We start from the raw sequence: 12,231 nt of genomic DNA, 5'->3' as shown, positions 1-12,231 counted from the left end.
CTGCAGGTTGCGTGTGTGTGCACGAGCGGTGGCCCTGGTGGTGGCTCAGCGCGGATTGTTGGGTGCACAGCCAGGCTGGGATTGACGCCTCGCCCCGCCTCGCCTCTGCGACGACTCGATTGTGCAGTCACTCAACCTACTCTCTCTCTCTCTCTGCTTCTATCCATTGCCACCCTTTTGTCTTTGCTACCACTACCCTTTACTACAACAACCCCCTCCCTCCCCCTACCCCCTCCAATCCGAACAACCGCCGCCATGCCGTACGCCCGCGTCGACTGCGACCTCAGCGACGGAAAGAACTTCTACACCTTTGCGGCCCCTGGAACTGTCGACAGCTACTGGGAGCTCGAGTCACTGGGGAGGCGTCTTTCCTCTAGGCTGGGCATCACCCGTTTGTTGCCAAGAATCGAAACGCGAATGCTGACAACGCCAGACGAGGGGGTCGTTTGCTACAGGACCGACGACCCTCTCGAAGTTCTTGTGAACCTCTGGTTGGATGGCAAGCTCTCCCACGAGCAGAAGGAGTACATTCTCAACGAAATGCGCCGCACTCTCGACAAGGTTGGGTGCGTCTGACCATTCCGCAAGCGGGACCACAGCTTACCTTGCAGCATCCTCCTCAAGGAGGATGGGCCAGCCATTGACAAGAGCCTCGACAACGTCAACAGCTGGGACGAGAATGTCGAGGATGCCCCCCTCATCCCCGTCGACTCGATTGCTGTTGGCGAGCGCAAGGCCATCACCGAGTGGAATGTGTTCGCGAGCGAGCACAACCCTCCCGGCTCCTACGGTCTCATGATGTTCACGACCACCGTCATGTGCAGCTGCTCGCCCACTGACGAGCAGCGTGACCAGTTCGAGGACATGCTCGGCTCCCACTTCAGTATGTACCATGACTCGACTGTGCTGACGTTTCACAGAGGGCATGTTCAAGTACAAGCTTGTCCCCGAGGCCGGCCACATCGTCATCGAGATGCAGACAGTTCGGAACGTCCCCGACGACTGGGAGGACAAGGCTAAGAGTATTGTCGAGGAGGCGTTTGGCACGTTGTGAGTTGACCCGCCTCAAGTCCAACTTTGCGTGCTGACATACACAGTGCCCACGTCTCCGACCAGGATGACGCCGAGTTCCCCGCCCCGGAGGCCGCTGTCGTCGACCGCTCCCTCTCGACCCCGGCTCAGCCTGCTGCCCACAGTTTTACCGTCATTGAGGACCTCCAGGCCAAGGGTCTCCTGATCCCTCTCTGTGAGGCTTTGGAGATGGTCGACATCGAGGGTCTCATGGGCCTTATCCAGAGTGTCGCCGCCGCCACTCAGAGCATCAACGAGGGCCTGATCACGACGGCGTCGGAGCACCCCAACGCCACCGACGTCGCCGGCGGCAACAAGGAGGCTGGCACCACCGAGGTGGAGAACTACCAGCGCCCGCTCGCGCACGACATTGCCACCCCCTGTACCGACGGGCCCCAGAAGTACAGCGACGAGGCCGAGGGCGACAGCCACGGTGCTGACCGCGCCGAGAACGAGGACGAGGATGAGGACGAGGAGGTGGTCAAGAACAACGCCAGCGCGGTCGAGGGCAACTCCTCGGACTGGTACCACGAGCTCGACGCCCTCATGCAGCTTGACGCCGCAAACGACCACTACCACTTCACTTCCAACTTCTCATCTGCCGCGACGGATGGTAGCAGCAACGACACCGCTGGTGACTTCAGTGACGACGAATGGTGCGACTGGAGCGACCACACCAACGATGGCGGTGACTGCACAGTCGGCAGCGAGCCCCACGCTGTGGAGACTGTTGGCGAGGGCCAGGTTGCGGAGGTTGACTTCACCTCGTCCCCCACCAATGAGGCCGACTCGACCGCCCACAACCACAAGACTCACAAGGACCCCTCGGGCACCGATGAGGAGGATGCCAACTGAGGTTTCTATGCGCAAGCACCGCTGCCTCTGTTAGCTCGAGCCTTTTGCAGAAGTTACGGCGCATACTCATGCGCCCCTATATACCATTCTGATCTATTCTCCGTAACGTCACCACTCTATGCAGTTCGTTTTGAAGGTGGTGGCTTGGAACGCGAGGATGCGCCACACTTGTTGCCACACCCCACCCGTCCCCCAGTCGACGTGGGGTATCGCTTCCCACCAGCCCTGCATCCACTAGCTCGGCACGCAAAGCCAAGCACCGGTCTGTGCAGCCATGAGGGAGCCTGTCGAAGGCGGGTTGAAGCATGGCTTGACGCGAGGACACGGACCAGTGGGGGCATGGCGCCGTGAGAAGCAGACAGAAGCACGCCAGGTCGGACGACGCGCAAGGCCCCCAAAGGAGAAGAGCAAGTACAAGGCAAGCCTTGGCGTGCACTGCACGTCGGCCACTGCGCCACCCCGTAATCTCCTTTGTTGACCGCCGACTCGCGCCTGCCGTTCAAGGAGCCGACGCCGCACGCTCATCCATCCGCGCCAATCCTGTCACCACGCCCCCCGATGCGCCCTCGACGCGCCGCTCCCTCACATCATCCCACTTTTTCTACTCACTCGTCGTCACCCACTCGCTCTTGCAGTCGAATCCTCTTTCTTTTTCTCTCCTCTCCTCTCACCAAACTCTTCCAACCACCAACTTTTTCCCGCCGCCGCTCGCGGCCACACCACACTCCCCTCCTCGCCCAACGCCCTCAGCAGCCGCCAATATGCCATTCACGCTTGGATACGACACCAAGAGTAGGACGCAGCTCTACGATCTGAAGGTCCCTGGTCTCCTCATCCTCGAGGAGTACCAGGAGTCGCTCAAGAGCCGCATCCTTGTTCGCTTCCCTGCTACCGGTGAGTTGGGTCGCCCTCATCATATCCTCCAACGCGCTGACCGATTCATCCAGCCCAAGCCACCATCCAGTGCTGGAACGAGGTCCACAACGAGAGCTTCCTCGTCGTCATCGCCATCCGCTCGGGTTACTTCACGTTCGCCGCCCAGAAGGCTGTCGAGGAGGAGGTTCGCAAGACCATCATCAAGAAGGGGTGAGTGAACCGTCTGGCCAGTTGGCGTCAACATTGACGCAACAGAACCCCGGTGCCCCGTACCTTCGACCCTGTCGCTGAGATAGGGGCCCAGGTGTACGGTGGAGGCTGGGGCAGCAGCTCGTGGGATGGCGCGGGTGATGTTGACCCCGACCAGTGGAGTAACGAGGCTGCCCCCGAGCCTAGCATCTCCTACCAGTGGGACGACGCCGCCCAGGCCAATGCTCGCAAGTACGCCGCCGAGGCAGCCGAGAACACTGGGTGGATGACATTCGACACCGACATTGCTGCGAGCCACCACTGCTCGCAGCGCTACTACGCCAGCGTCCATGTCGACTCCCAGCCATCAGACGGCGACTTCAACGAACTTGTGCACAACCTCAAGAACCAGTTCGGTAAGTCTGATCAATCTTGTCACTGCCAAGCTGACAAATGAAGCTGGACGATTCTGGTATACTTGGGTCCCAGGCAAGGGCCTGGCGTGTCTTCGCATCGACTCCGTTGACCCCTATGACGAGGACTGGGAGAGCAAGATTGGTGCTGCGGCCGCCTGCCTGAAGTAAGTGACAGAGCATGCAAACGAGAGCTGACACAACAGGCCGATCATGATCGACGCTACCGCCGACACTCCCCCCGCCGAGTCGACGGCTGCCGTTGCCGAGGCTGCCGCCACCAACGACGGCGCTGCAGTCAGTGTCTTCACCACCACTGCAGTTGTCGAAACGGCCGATGTCGTCGCCACGGTCGAGGTTGTCGCCGCAGTCGATGTCCTCGCCACGGTCACGGTTGTGACCAACGGCAAGGTTGTCGCGACGGTCGAGCACAACCACACTGTCTCCGGCGCTACCGCGGCTCTCACCAGCGACAACGCGGCTGAGGTCACCTTCACCCACAACTCCCCCGCGCCCACTGCTACTGCTGCCACCCACACTGTGGCCAACCTCGAGGCTATCGTGGCTGCTGCGGAGGCGGGGGCCACCAGCCTCAACGCCATCGACGCCGAGACCAAGACTACCAACCTCAACGCCGATGCCATGAGCAGCATCCCTGTCACCCAGCCCCTTCAGGAAGAGAGCGCTGCCCAGAACCACGACCCGTCCTCCTCCAACGGCCTCAGCGCTGCTCTGCTCCTCGAGCTCGCCAAGCTCGACCACCACGAGTTCCACACGACCGATGCCGTCGTTCGGGGCGGCAAGATCCTTTTCGAAGGCGTCGACTACAACGAGCGCCTCTTTAACCCCAAGGAGGCCAAGGACACGGAGCCGAACCCGTTCCATGTGACGGCCGAGGACATCGAGTTTGACGATGCCGAGGAGGAGGAGGAGCCCGAGCCGAACTTCGAGGTGACGGCTGAGGATATCGAGTTCGAGGATGAGGATGAGGATGACGTCATTGACACCGACGACGAGCCGTCCACCTCCGCCAACGCGACCACCGCCGACGCGCAGGTCGCGATCAGCAACACGGTCGACGCTCCCGCCGCCTCGGGCGACGTTGAGGCCACTGGTCCCGCCCTCCTCAACATCCACATTGCCTTCACTGTCGCTACGGACGAGAACCCTAAGTTTGACGACGCCAAGCCGGCGTCCACGCCCACCGCGTCCATGGAGGACAAGGACAAGAACACTGGTGCCACCCCCGTGACCACCAGCACCAAGGACATCAAGGACACTGCTCCTGCCGTTCAGGCCTCGTCTGCCGACTCAGCGCACGTCGGCGGCACCGGCAACGCCCGTGAGCCTGTCGCTGTCGCTGCTAGCGGCCTCACCAGCGTTGTCGCTGGCGCCCTTGCCGGCCCCGAGAACACCACCACCGAGGGCGACAACGACGGCACCCACGACTGGGAGCTTGTCGGTGCTGAGCAGAGCGGCGCGTAGATCGCCCCGTCTCGTGGCTGTCACCCAACATCTGATCGATAATCCACTTTTGGATCTTGGGCGATCTGCATGCGGCGCTTAGGTAGAGTTGGAAGTTTGTCATGTAGCAGATGCATAGTGTCAGAGTAGCTTGATGCTGGGACGAAGGGTGAGTGCCGAAGACCAGGTTCATCTGCTCCACCATGCCGCCCAGTGTTTGGTCCCGCACCGCCAGACCACTCTGGGAAGGGGACGGAGACTGAGGACGGAGATGGAGGACAGAGATGGAGGACGGAGATGGAGGACGGAGACGGACGGAGGACGGAGACGGACGGAGGACGGAGAACGCGAGGGTAGCGGCAATGTCACACCCGCAACCTATTGTTCGATGCCCCATATGACCGCCGAGCGCTGGTGTCGATACCAACCCCACATGCACAACTGCTATGTCAATTTTCTCGCACGCTGGGCAGCCGCAACAATGCACTGGGTGGAGTCGGGCTGGCTTGCCGAGTCTCGGGCCGATACCAAAAACGCCATTTGCACGGTGGGTGGATCTGCCACCACCACCGCCACTTCCATGCCGTCGCATCCAGTCACCACTGTCGATGGTGTGAGCTCGCAATGATCTCATGCTACAGCACTACACAGCGGCGAAACACAGCGGGGGTTTGGCGCTGATGTCGGGCGGAGCCACCAAAGCCATGGGGCAACAGGGCGAGTGCGTGCGAGTCGGCGGCCTCGTGGCGTCCTCGCACGCAGAATCACTGGGCTTTGCGTGTGTGTGTTGTTGTGTGTGGCTTCCCGCACGCACCACGCCAGCCCCGACTCGAACGGTGCATGGTGCGGTGCAGCACCCTCTATTTGTTCTCTCTGCACCCTCAACTCTTCTCCATCCCCCAACCCACAATGTCGCTTACTGAGCTCCCCGACCGCTGGATTATCGTCAACCACATTCCTGGCCCGCACTCGTACAGCGAGAAGGTCCTAGTTGAGTGGCTCCATGGCCTCCGTATGTCTCGACGCCGCGGCACCGCTGACAGCGCAGCACACATCGGCAGCGTCGACTTCGCCACCGATGAGGGACGCTTCGAGATGATCTTCGGCACCAGCGTCCTCTTCACGCACCGCGACACGGTCGAGATTCGCGACGCGCTTCTCAGCGGTATCCCACTCCGTTCTGACGGCGACGAGTGAGTCGTAACACTGGACCACACTCACCCCAGTTACCGTGCCGCCAATTTCATCCGCGCGCCCCCCTCTGGCTCCCCAGGCCAGGGCATCAACACGTCGACGCCTCGTGCTCGTGCCGTGTGCTACCAGAATGTCAAGCGCGCCCGCACCAGCTCCTCGGAGGCCAACGGCGAGAGCCACTCCTACGCGAGCCGTCCCATTCCCCAGGGTGCGAACCACCGCGCCGGTCCCCGCCGTGCCGATCACCTCATGTCCTACTCCGAGGCCGACGCCATTCTCCGCCTCAGCGGCGGATACGTCAACCGCGCCCCCGCAATCGACCCCATTATCCAGGCGTACTTCAACGACCTCCCGCAGTACCCCCCTCGCCTTGCGACCATCCCCGAGGCGTCCAGCTACGACGGGTACGACACCGAGACCACCTCTGTCTCCTCGGGGCTTTCGATGCTCTCGTCAACCGATGTCGACGACGACGACCTCGCGGCGCAGATCAACCCCTACCCCTGCTTCCCGACGGCCCAGCCCCGCTACCAGGAGCCCATCCAGCCCCACCCGTGCTACGTTCCCCCTGCCAACCAGAGTGGGCTCTGCCTCGACCGCAATGGTTCGGGTGGCGGTACTGCCTCGCAGATGAGCGACACCCAGACCAACCAGTCGGGCTGGCCCGACGCGTACCGCAACCCGTACACCGGCGGTGCTGCCTCGCAGATGAACCACACCAAGACCGCCCAGTCGGCCTGGCCCAGCGTGTACCGTAACGACCACACCCGCGGTTCTACCTCGCAGAAGAGCCACACCAAGACCGACCAGTCGCGCTGGCCCATCGCGTACCGCAACGACTACACGGGCCCTGTCAACACTGGGTCGGCGCCCGCCGGCCCGATGGAGGGGGAGCCCACGATCCCGACTCCCATCATCCTTCTGAACGGCGTCAGGCTCAAGGACGACGAGAAGGACGAGTGGGACGGCCTTTACGACTAGGTCAGCCGCTGCGCTCCTCCGGGCTTTGCCTTGTCTCATTTGCCGTGAACTATTCTCCGTATCTATGCACGACCACACTCATGAGATGTTGTATCATCGCTTCATTTGTTGCATTACCCCCACATCTACGTACTGCCTATTCCTATTCTGCTGATTCAACCTACGCGAGCGCACCCATCGGGTCCCACGCCTCGAGCTCGATCGCCTCCTGCTTGAGGACGTCGGCCCACTTCTTGTCGACGAGCGAGGCCGGCGCGACAATCTGGTAGACGTACTCACGGAACCAGTCGGCCGTCATCATGAACCACCCGTCCTCGCCAGCCGTCTTGCTCCACGAGTTCTCCACCTTGTAGCGCACGGGGCGGCCGTTCGAGTCGACGTGCACGGCGGTGATGACCATGGCGTGGGTGGCCGAGCTGACGCGCGTGATGAGACGGTCTGCCTTGTTCAAGCCGAGCTTGTAGCCGAAACCAGCCTCGACGTCGTACACCCGCAGGTCCATGATGCCCTTCTTGCGCTCGAGCGACTTGCCGACGTCACAGCCAAAGAAGAGCGGCGTGTTGGCCTTGATGCCAGCAATCACGGCGTCCTCGAGGACCTCGGTCGGCGCGTTGACATACTTGACACGAGGAGCGCCCCAGATGTTGCCCAGGTGCTTGACCGTGTAGTGCTTGCCGTACTCGTTGCGGGGGTCGTTGATGAGCGAGAAGCTGTCCTTGGGGTCGAGGCCCTTGCGGATGCCGTACTTGGCGTAGAACTCGCGCGGGGTGCCGGTCCAGCTGTTGAACTTCTTCTCCTTGTTGTAGTACTCCCACGTGAAGGGCTCGTCTGCCTTGGGCGGCGTACCGAGCGTGATTGACAGAGTCGAGTAGACCTCGGCGAGGTACTTGGTCTTGAGCTTGCGGAGGGTCTCGATCGACGCGGGCTCCACGCCGGGAGTGGTTGGACGTGCGGCCTCGCGCAGCGAGAGGCCGTACTCGAGGAGCTTGTGGGTGAGGATGCCGACAAACTTGCTCGACGCGGCGGCGGAGAACGAGTCGGGGAAGAGCGAGTGTGGGATGACTCCGTACTTGGCTGGTGGGTTAGCTGGGTCGTGCAACTGGTTCACTCACCGACGAGGTTGTAGGCCATGTCCCACTGGCCGCCGTCGCTCAGCGGGGAGGCGTTGAGGAACGACCACAGACGGCCATCAAGGGGCTCATCGGCGAGCTCGATGGCAGTCTCGAGGTAGTAGTTGGCCTTCTCGATCTTGTCATAGAAGAAGAGGTAAGCCTGGGACAGCTGGAAGTCGCCGAGATTGAGCTGCTCGACGACGTTGTATCGGAGGACGTTGGCTGGGAGGTCAGCGTCGTTGGGGAATCACGGGAGAGACCAGGAGGATGGAGGGAGGGAGGGGGGTGGATGTATGCAGGAGGTGGATGTAGGACAAGGTTGGCGGCCTCGCGGGCCGGACGAGTGCGGCAACACGCCGCTTGTCCCACGGCGGGCCGGGCCCATTGTCACACGACACGACGAGGCGCTGCGTGCACTGGGACAAGGCCTGTGGAACCGCTGAGGACGACTCCCACCCAGAAGCGGCTCCCACTGCCCAGCCGCAACACCACTCACTGGTCGCGAACAGCCAGCAGCGGCCCGACGCAGCCTGGTTGACGATGGGGCCGGGGTACGCGCCGTCCTTGTTGACGCCCTTGAGGTTGACGTTGAAGACCTTGTCGTCGTCAATCACCGCCCTGCGGTCCTTGAGCGACTCGAGCGGGTCGGCGTTGGAGAGGACCAAGCGGGCGAGCTTAAACCGGGGGTCCTGGCGGTGTCAGCGCCCGTCCCCTCGACCGCGGGCACCCACCTGCTCGTTCTCAGCGTCCCACTTGGACAAGATGTCCGCGTCGACCGACTCAAACGCCTGGATGTGGGCGAGCGAGCTGTCGGCGGGGGCAGCTGTGCCGCGCTTCTCGCTGTACTCTGGCTTCTCGGGGAGGGTCTGGGTCATGGCGGATGGGGTGGGTTTCGAGCTGGAGCTGCCCATCGCTGTGGCTATTTGTGGTTCGTGAGGGGCGGTGGCGAGCAGCAAGTTGTGGGGATCCAGGCGGGTTGGGCAAGCACTAGTGAAGCTGTAAGACAAGCTTAACGTAGGCACAGACGGCGGCCACTGATAGTCACACGCGTGAGCGATGAGCTGTGACGTCGCCATTCGCCAATGACGACCTCGACGGGCATGACCGATAGGGTCGGCACGCACTGTATTATCGGCCGCCTGTGACTGCAAGCAGGGTCAGTTTGGCCTTTGGCTGGATGCCCCGCGTGGGTCATCAGGCTGGCAATGGCTCGACGAGGTTCCCCACATCCCCGCACTTTCCCGGAGCTAGTGATTAGAACCAACATGCTAATGCCCCCGCGCTGTCGGACGACTTGGTAGACATCTCCCATAAGCTTTGTTCCACTTCCATTAGCTTTCTTCCCACTTACATTACATCGGAGCTGGAGCACAGTCCTGCGACGCGCGGTGGGTGCGCGCGCCTCCGACTCGCTCCGAGGCGCTGGCGAGCAATCGCAGACCTTGAAGGGAGTCGCGCCTTCACGGCGCTTGAAATGCTGAAGCACCTTGGGGCTGTGAGGATGATGTTGACGAGGGGCGTGGCAGAAGATCCGACAACTTGGCGCTGATCCAAACAAACACCACTGACTTGACGGTGCACGACCACCTCCCTCCACCTCCCCCACGCCCAAAGCCACCACATCCAACACCCAAGGGACAAACAATGCATGCATCTAATCAACTCGGATGCCCCTGTTTCCGATTGTGCCGGGGAGTCCTATGCACAGGATCTCGGGACACGAGCGAAGTAGACCGCGCTAGTCTACTGTTGGAAACGAACCTCTCGTCAATCAGCTTGCTAAATCGACCGACCGAGACCGACGCGACTACCCGTCTTCAACGCGCCGCGGCATAACTGCGCCACCACACGCCACACCTTGGCGCTGTCAACATCCATGTCGTCGCGTCGACAGCTGCGCACGTCGACCGCTGCGTCCATGTCGAGGGGAGTTGCCATGATCATCGCCGTCAGTGCCGTCGCCGACGCGTCAAAGTGTGTGTTTACGTCGTGGCATATCTCAAAGTCCATACAAGATTTCGTACTGAAGAGAAGAGTGGCCACGGGATAGAGGGTGTTTATGTTTATGTTCATTTTGGTGGTTTTCCGCACACTCTGCCTGTATCATTTTCATCCACACTCCGCAATTGTAAAAAGAGTCTAACCTGTGGGCGTACGAGGGAGTGTTGTAGGGCCGGTCAGGCAGTCGGCACCATCAAGGTGCTAGACGCCAGATAACGAGTGAAAGGCCCTTCCCACAGGTGCCGACTTGTCGCCAAAGTTGAACAGCCGCCATTGCGCCTCCGGAGATTGATTGTGGAACCGAGTCGCAACACTCCCCCAAGTCCGTACCGTATAGTCGACGTCATTGCTCCACCCCAGGTTGACGAGGCTGTTCTTGGCACTACCGATGCGCAGCTTAGAGCTGGGCGCGGACGTGGGCACGGCGCCTGGCCTTGGGCTTGCAGGTGGGGGCGGTGCCGCCCGAGGTGGTGGGAGGAGCACCAGTGGTAGGCTCGACGCCAGAGGACGAACCGGGGCCGGCGGTCGTGGACTCGGCAGCGGTCGTGGACGACTCGGCGGGAGGCGAGGTGGTGCCGCCGGTGGTGATGAAACCGTACTGGCAGACCTGGTCCGAAGTCTTCTGGGCAATGATGGGGTCGCACTGGTTGCTGTTCGTCATGTCAGCGCATGTCCTCCAACCGGCCAGGTGGGTCCAATCCGACGTACGAGATGATACAGGGGATGGCGGCCTGCTGGAACTCGGTCTTCTTGTCCGTGCAGATACACTTCTGGTCGGTGGGGTCACAGCCAACCGCCTGGCCAGCCTGAAGGGAGCAGTTGGCGAGACAGGGGTCAACCTTGAGGGGGCTGGGGAGGTGTTAGCACGATGATGCGGGAACAGGCGTAGCGGCGAGCGTGTGGCGGCGCGCTTGACCACCACTCACTCGACGGGGCCAGTCCAGGGAGGAGCCTGGGCGAGGACCGAGACCGAGAGGGTCGAGAGGACGGCGAAGATGGTGAAGGCCTTCATGGTTGGCAGACTAGTGTGCTGTATGCGATGTGGTTACCGGAGTGGTCGAGACTCTGAATGCGAAGTGTTGGTGATGGGGACTGACGAAGGGGCCGTGGGCGTCCGGTATATGTACTCTGGTCGGAGCAGGTCTCGGCTGTGTTTTTGGTTAGCGTCTTCTGTCTGCCGGAGCCCTGGTTCTGTCACAGAGGGCTACTTGTTGCCTGTCTGTCAGCCGGCTCGGTGAGGGGTGAAGGTGTAGGTGGCTCTCTGGCGCCGCCGCACATCCTCCGTGATCACCATGGAGTGGAATTGCCGTGAGGCCCCGGACGCAAGGGTGAGCTGCGCTGCACAACTCCCTGGCACAAGCCCTGCAGACTAGCGTTCGGGATACTCGTCGTCACACTGAGCAGCGCCGCCGAGTGCAGAGCACAGCTGCTCAAGTCGCAGCAATGTTGTGGTTTGGACACTCAATGATCGAGGATGCGCGTGTTTGCGCTAGTAGCGGCCCTGTTGACCCATAACCGAGAACGGCCTAGTGTGGTTGGTCGCCGTCCGCCCACCTCTGTCCAGAGCCCCGCATTTTGCCCTCGGCCATGCAGGGGCTACCAGACGCCCGCCGAGCCGTGCCTCAGCCACTTGCATGCCAGTTGGGACGCACCTCAGGCGTAGTCCGGAAGGCCCCGCCTTGCCAGAGCCCTGGACGCCGACATGGGCTGGTGCCTTTGCAGAGGTGACTGCTCGGAATCTGGGGAGAGGAGCACAAGGCAGGTGCAAGGTTTGTGTGGTACTAGGCACTTCGGTTTGATGCGCTTTCTGGTCGCCGACTTGTCCGGGATTCAGATGACTTCTCCCAGCGCTTCTGCTGTTGTTCGTGTGCCTCGCACCACGCGCGCGCACAACCTGCCAAGCGCTTTGTTATGCACAACCGAAATGCATTACCAGTCCATGCAACTCGGCTTGCGCGAGGAGCCAGAGGAGGGGATCGTCCCCGACTGGTTGGTGATTACCCGGTATCGGATGAATCACCGACACTTGTTGAATAGGCCATGTCCAGACTCGGTGCATTCAGCTATCATGTCTA

General features: G+C 61.6%; 5 protein-coding genes across 5 annotated transcripts; 3 read left to right on the top strand and 2 right to left on the bottom strand.

Annotated features, from left to right (window-relative positions):
• Window positions 1-255: 255 nt before the first annotated feature.
• Window positions 256-1,926, top strand: Q8F55_007322 (uncharacterized protein; the record flags this gene model as incomplete). The annotated part of the gene is made up of 5 exons (XM_069355759.1): window positions 256-391; window positions 434-566; window positions 612-883; window positions 921-1,050; window positions 1,098-1,926. 5 exons carry the CDS (start codon window positions 256-258, stop codon window positions 1,924-1,926), a joined length of 1,500 nt encoding a protein of 499 aa, XP_069207830.1.
• A 761-nt stretch (window positions 1,927-2,687) lies between these two features.
• Q8F55_007321 (uncharacterized protein) lies at window positions 2,688-4,889 on the top strand (the record flags this gene model as incomplete). Its single annotated transcript, XM_069355758.1, has 5 exons — window positions 2,688-2,820; window positions 2,874-3,012; window positions 3,058-3,407; window positions 3,451-3,571; window positions 3,611-4,889. 5 exons carry the CDS (start codon window positions 2,688-2,690, stop codon window positions 4,887-4,889), a joined length of 2,022 nt encoding a protein of 673 aa, XP_069207829.1.
• An 888-nt stretch (window positions 4,890-5,777) lies between these two features.
• Window positions 5,778-7,043, top strand: Q8F55_007320 (uncharacterized protein; the record flags this gene model as incomplete). Its single annotated transcript, XM_069355757.1, has 3 exons — window positions 5,778-5,880; window positions 5,917-6,061; window positions 6,095-7,043. The coding sequence occupies 3 exons, from the start codon at window positions 5,778-5,780 to the stop codon at window positions 7,041-7,043; spliced, it is 1,197 nt and encodes a 398-aa protein (XP_069207828.1).
• A 160-nt stretch (window positions 7,044-7,203) lies between these two features.
• LAP3 (bleomycin hydrolase) lies at window positions 7,204-9,030 on the bottom strand (the record flags this gene model as incomplete). The annotated part of the gene is made up of 4 exons (XM_069355756.1): window positions 7,204-8,117; window positions 8,156-8,377; window positions 8,652-8,844; window positions 8,887-9,030. The coding sequence occupies 4 exons, from the start codon at window positions 9,028-9,030 to the stop codon at window positions 7,204-7,206; spliced, it is 1,473 nt and encodes a 490-aa protein (XP_069207827.1).
• A 1,523-nt stretch (window positions 9,031-10,553) lies between these two features.
• On the bottom strand, window positions 10,554-11,168 carry Q8F55_007318 (uncharacterized protein; the record flags this gene model as incomplete). Its single annotated transcript, XM_069355755.1, has 3 exons — window positions 10,554-10,806; window positions 10,865-11,005; window positions 11,083-11,168. 3 exons carry the CDS (start codon window positions 11,166-11,168, stop codon window positions 10,554-10,556), a joined length of 480 nt encoding a protein of 159 aa, XP_069207826.1.
• Window positions 11,169-12,231: the final 1,063 nt, after the last annotated feature.

The sequence above is a fragment of the Vanrija albida genome, assembly GCF_041260175.1.
Source record: "Vanrija albida strain AlHP1 chromosome Unknown contig_5, whole genome shotgun sequence".
Taxonomy (NCBI): Eukaryota; Fungi; Basidiomycota; class Tremellomycetes; order Trichosporonales; family Trichosporonaceae; genus Vanrija; species Vanrija albida.
Note: the sequence above shows the minus strand (reverse complement) of the source record. Positions and strands in the feature narration are given on the sequence as shown.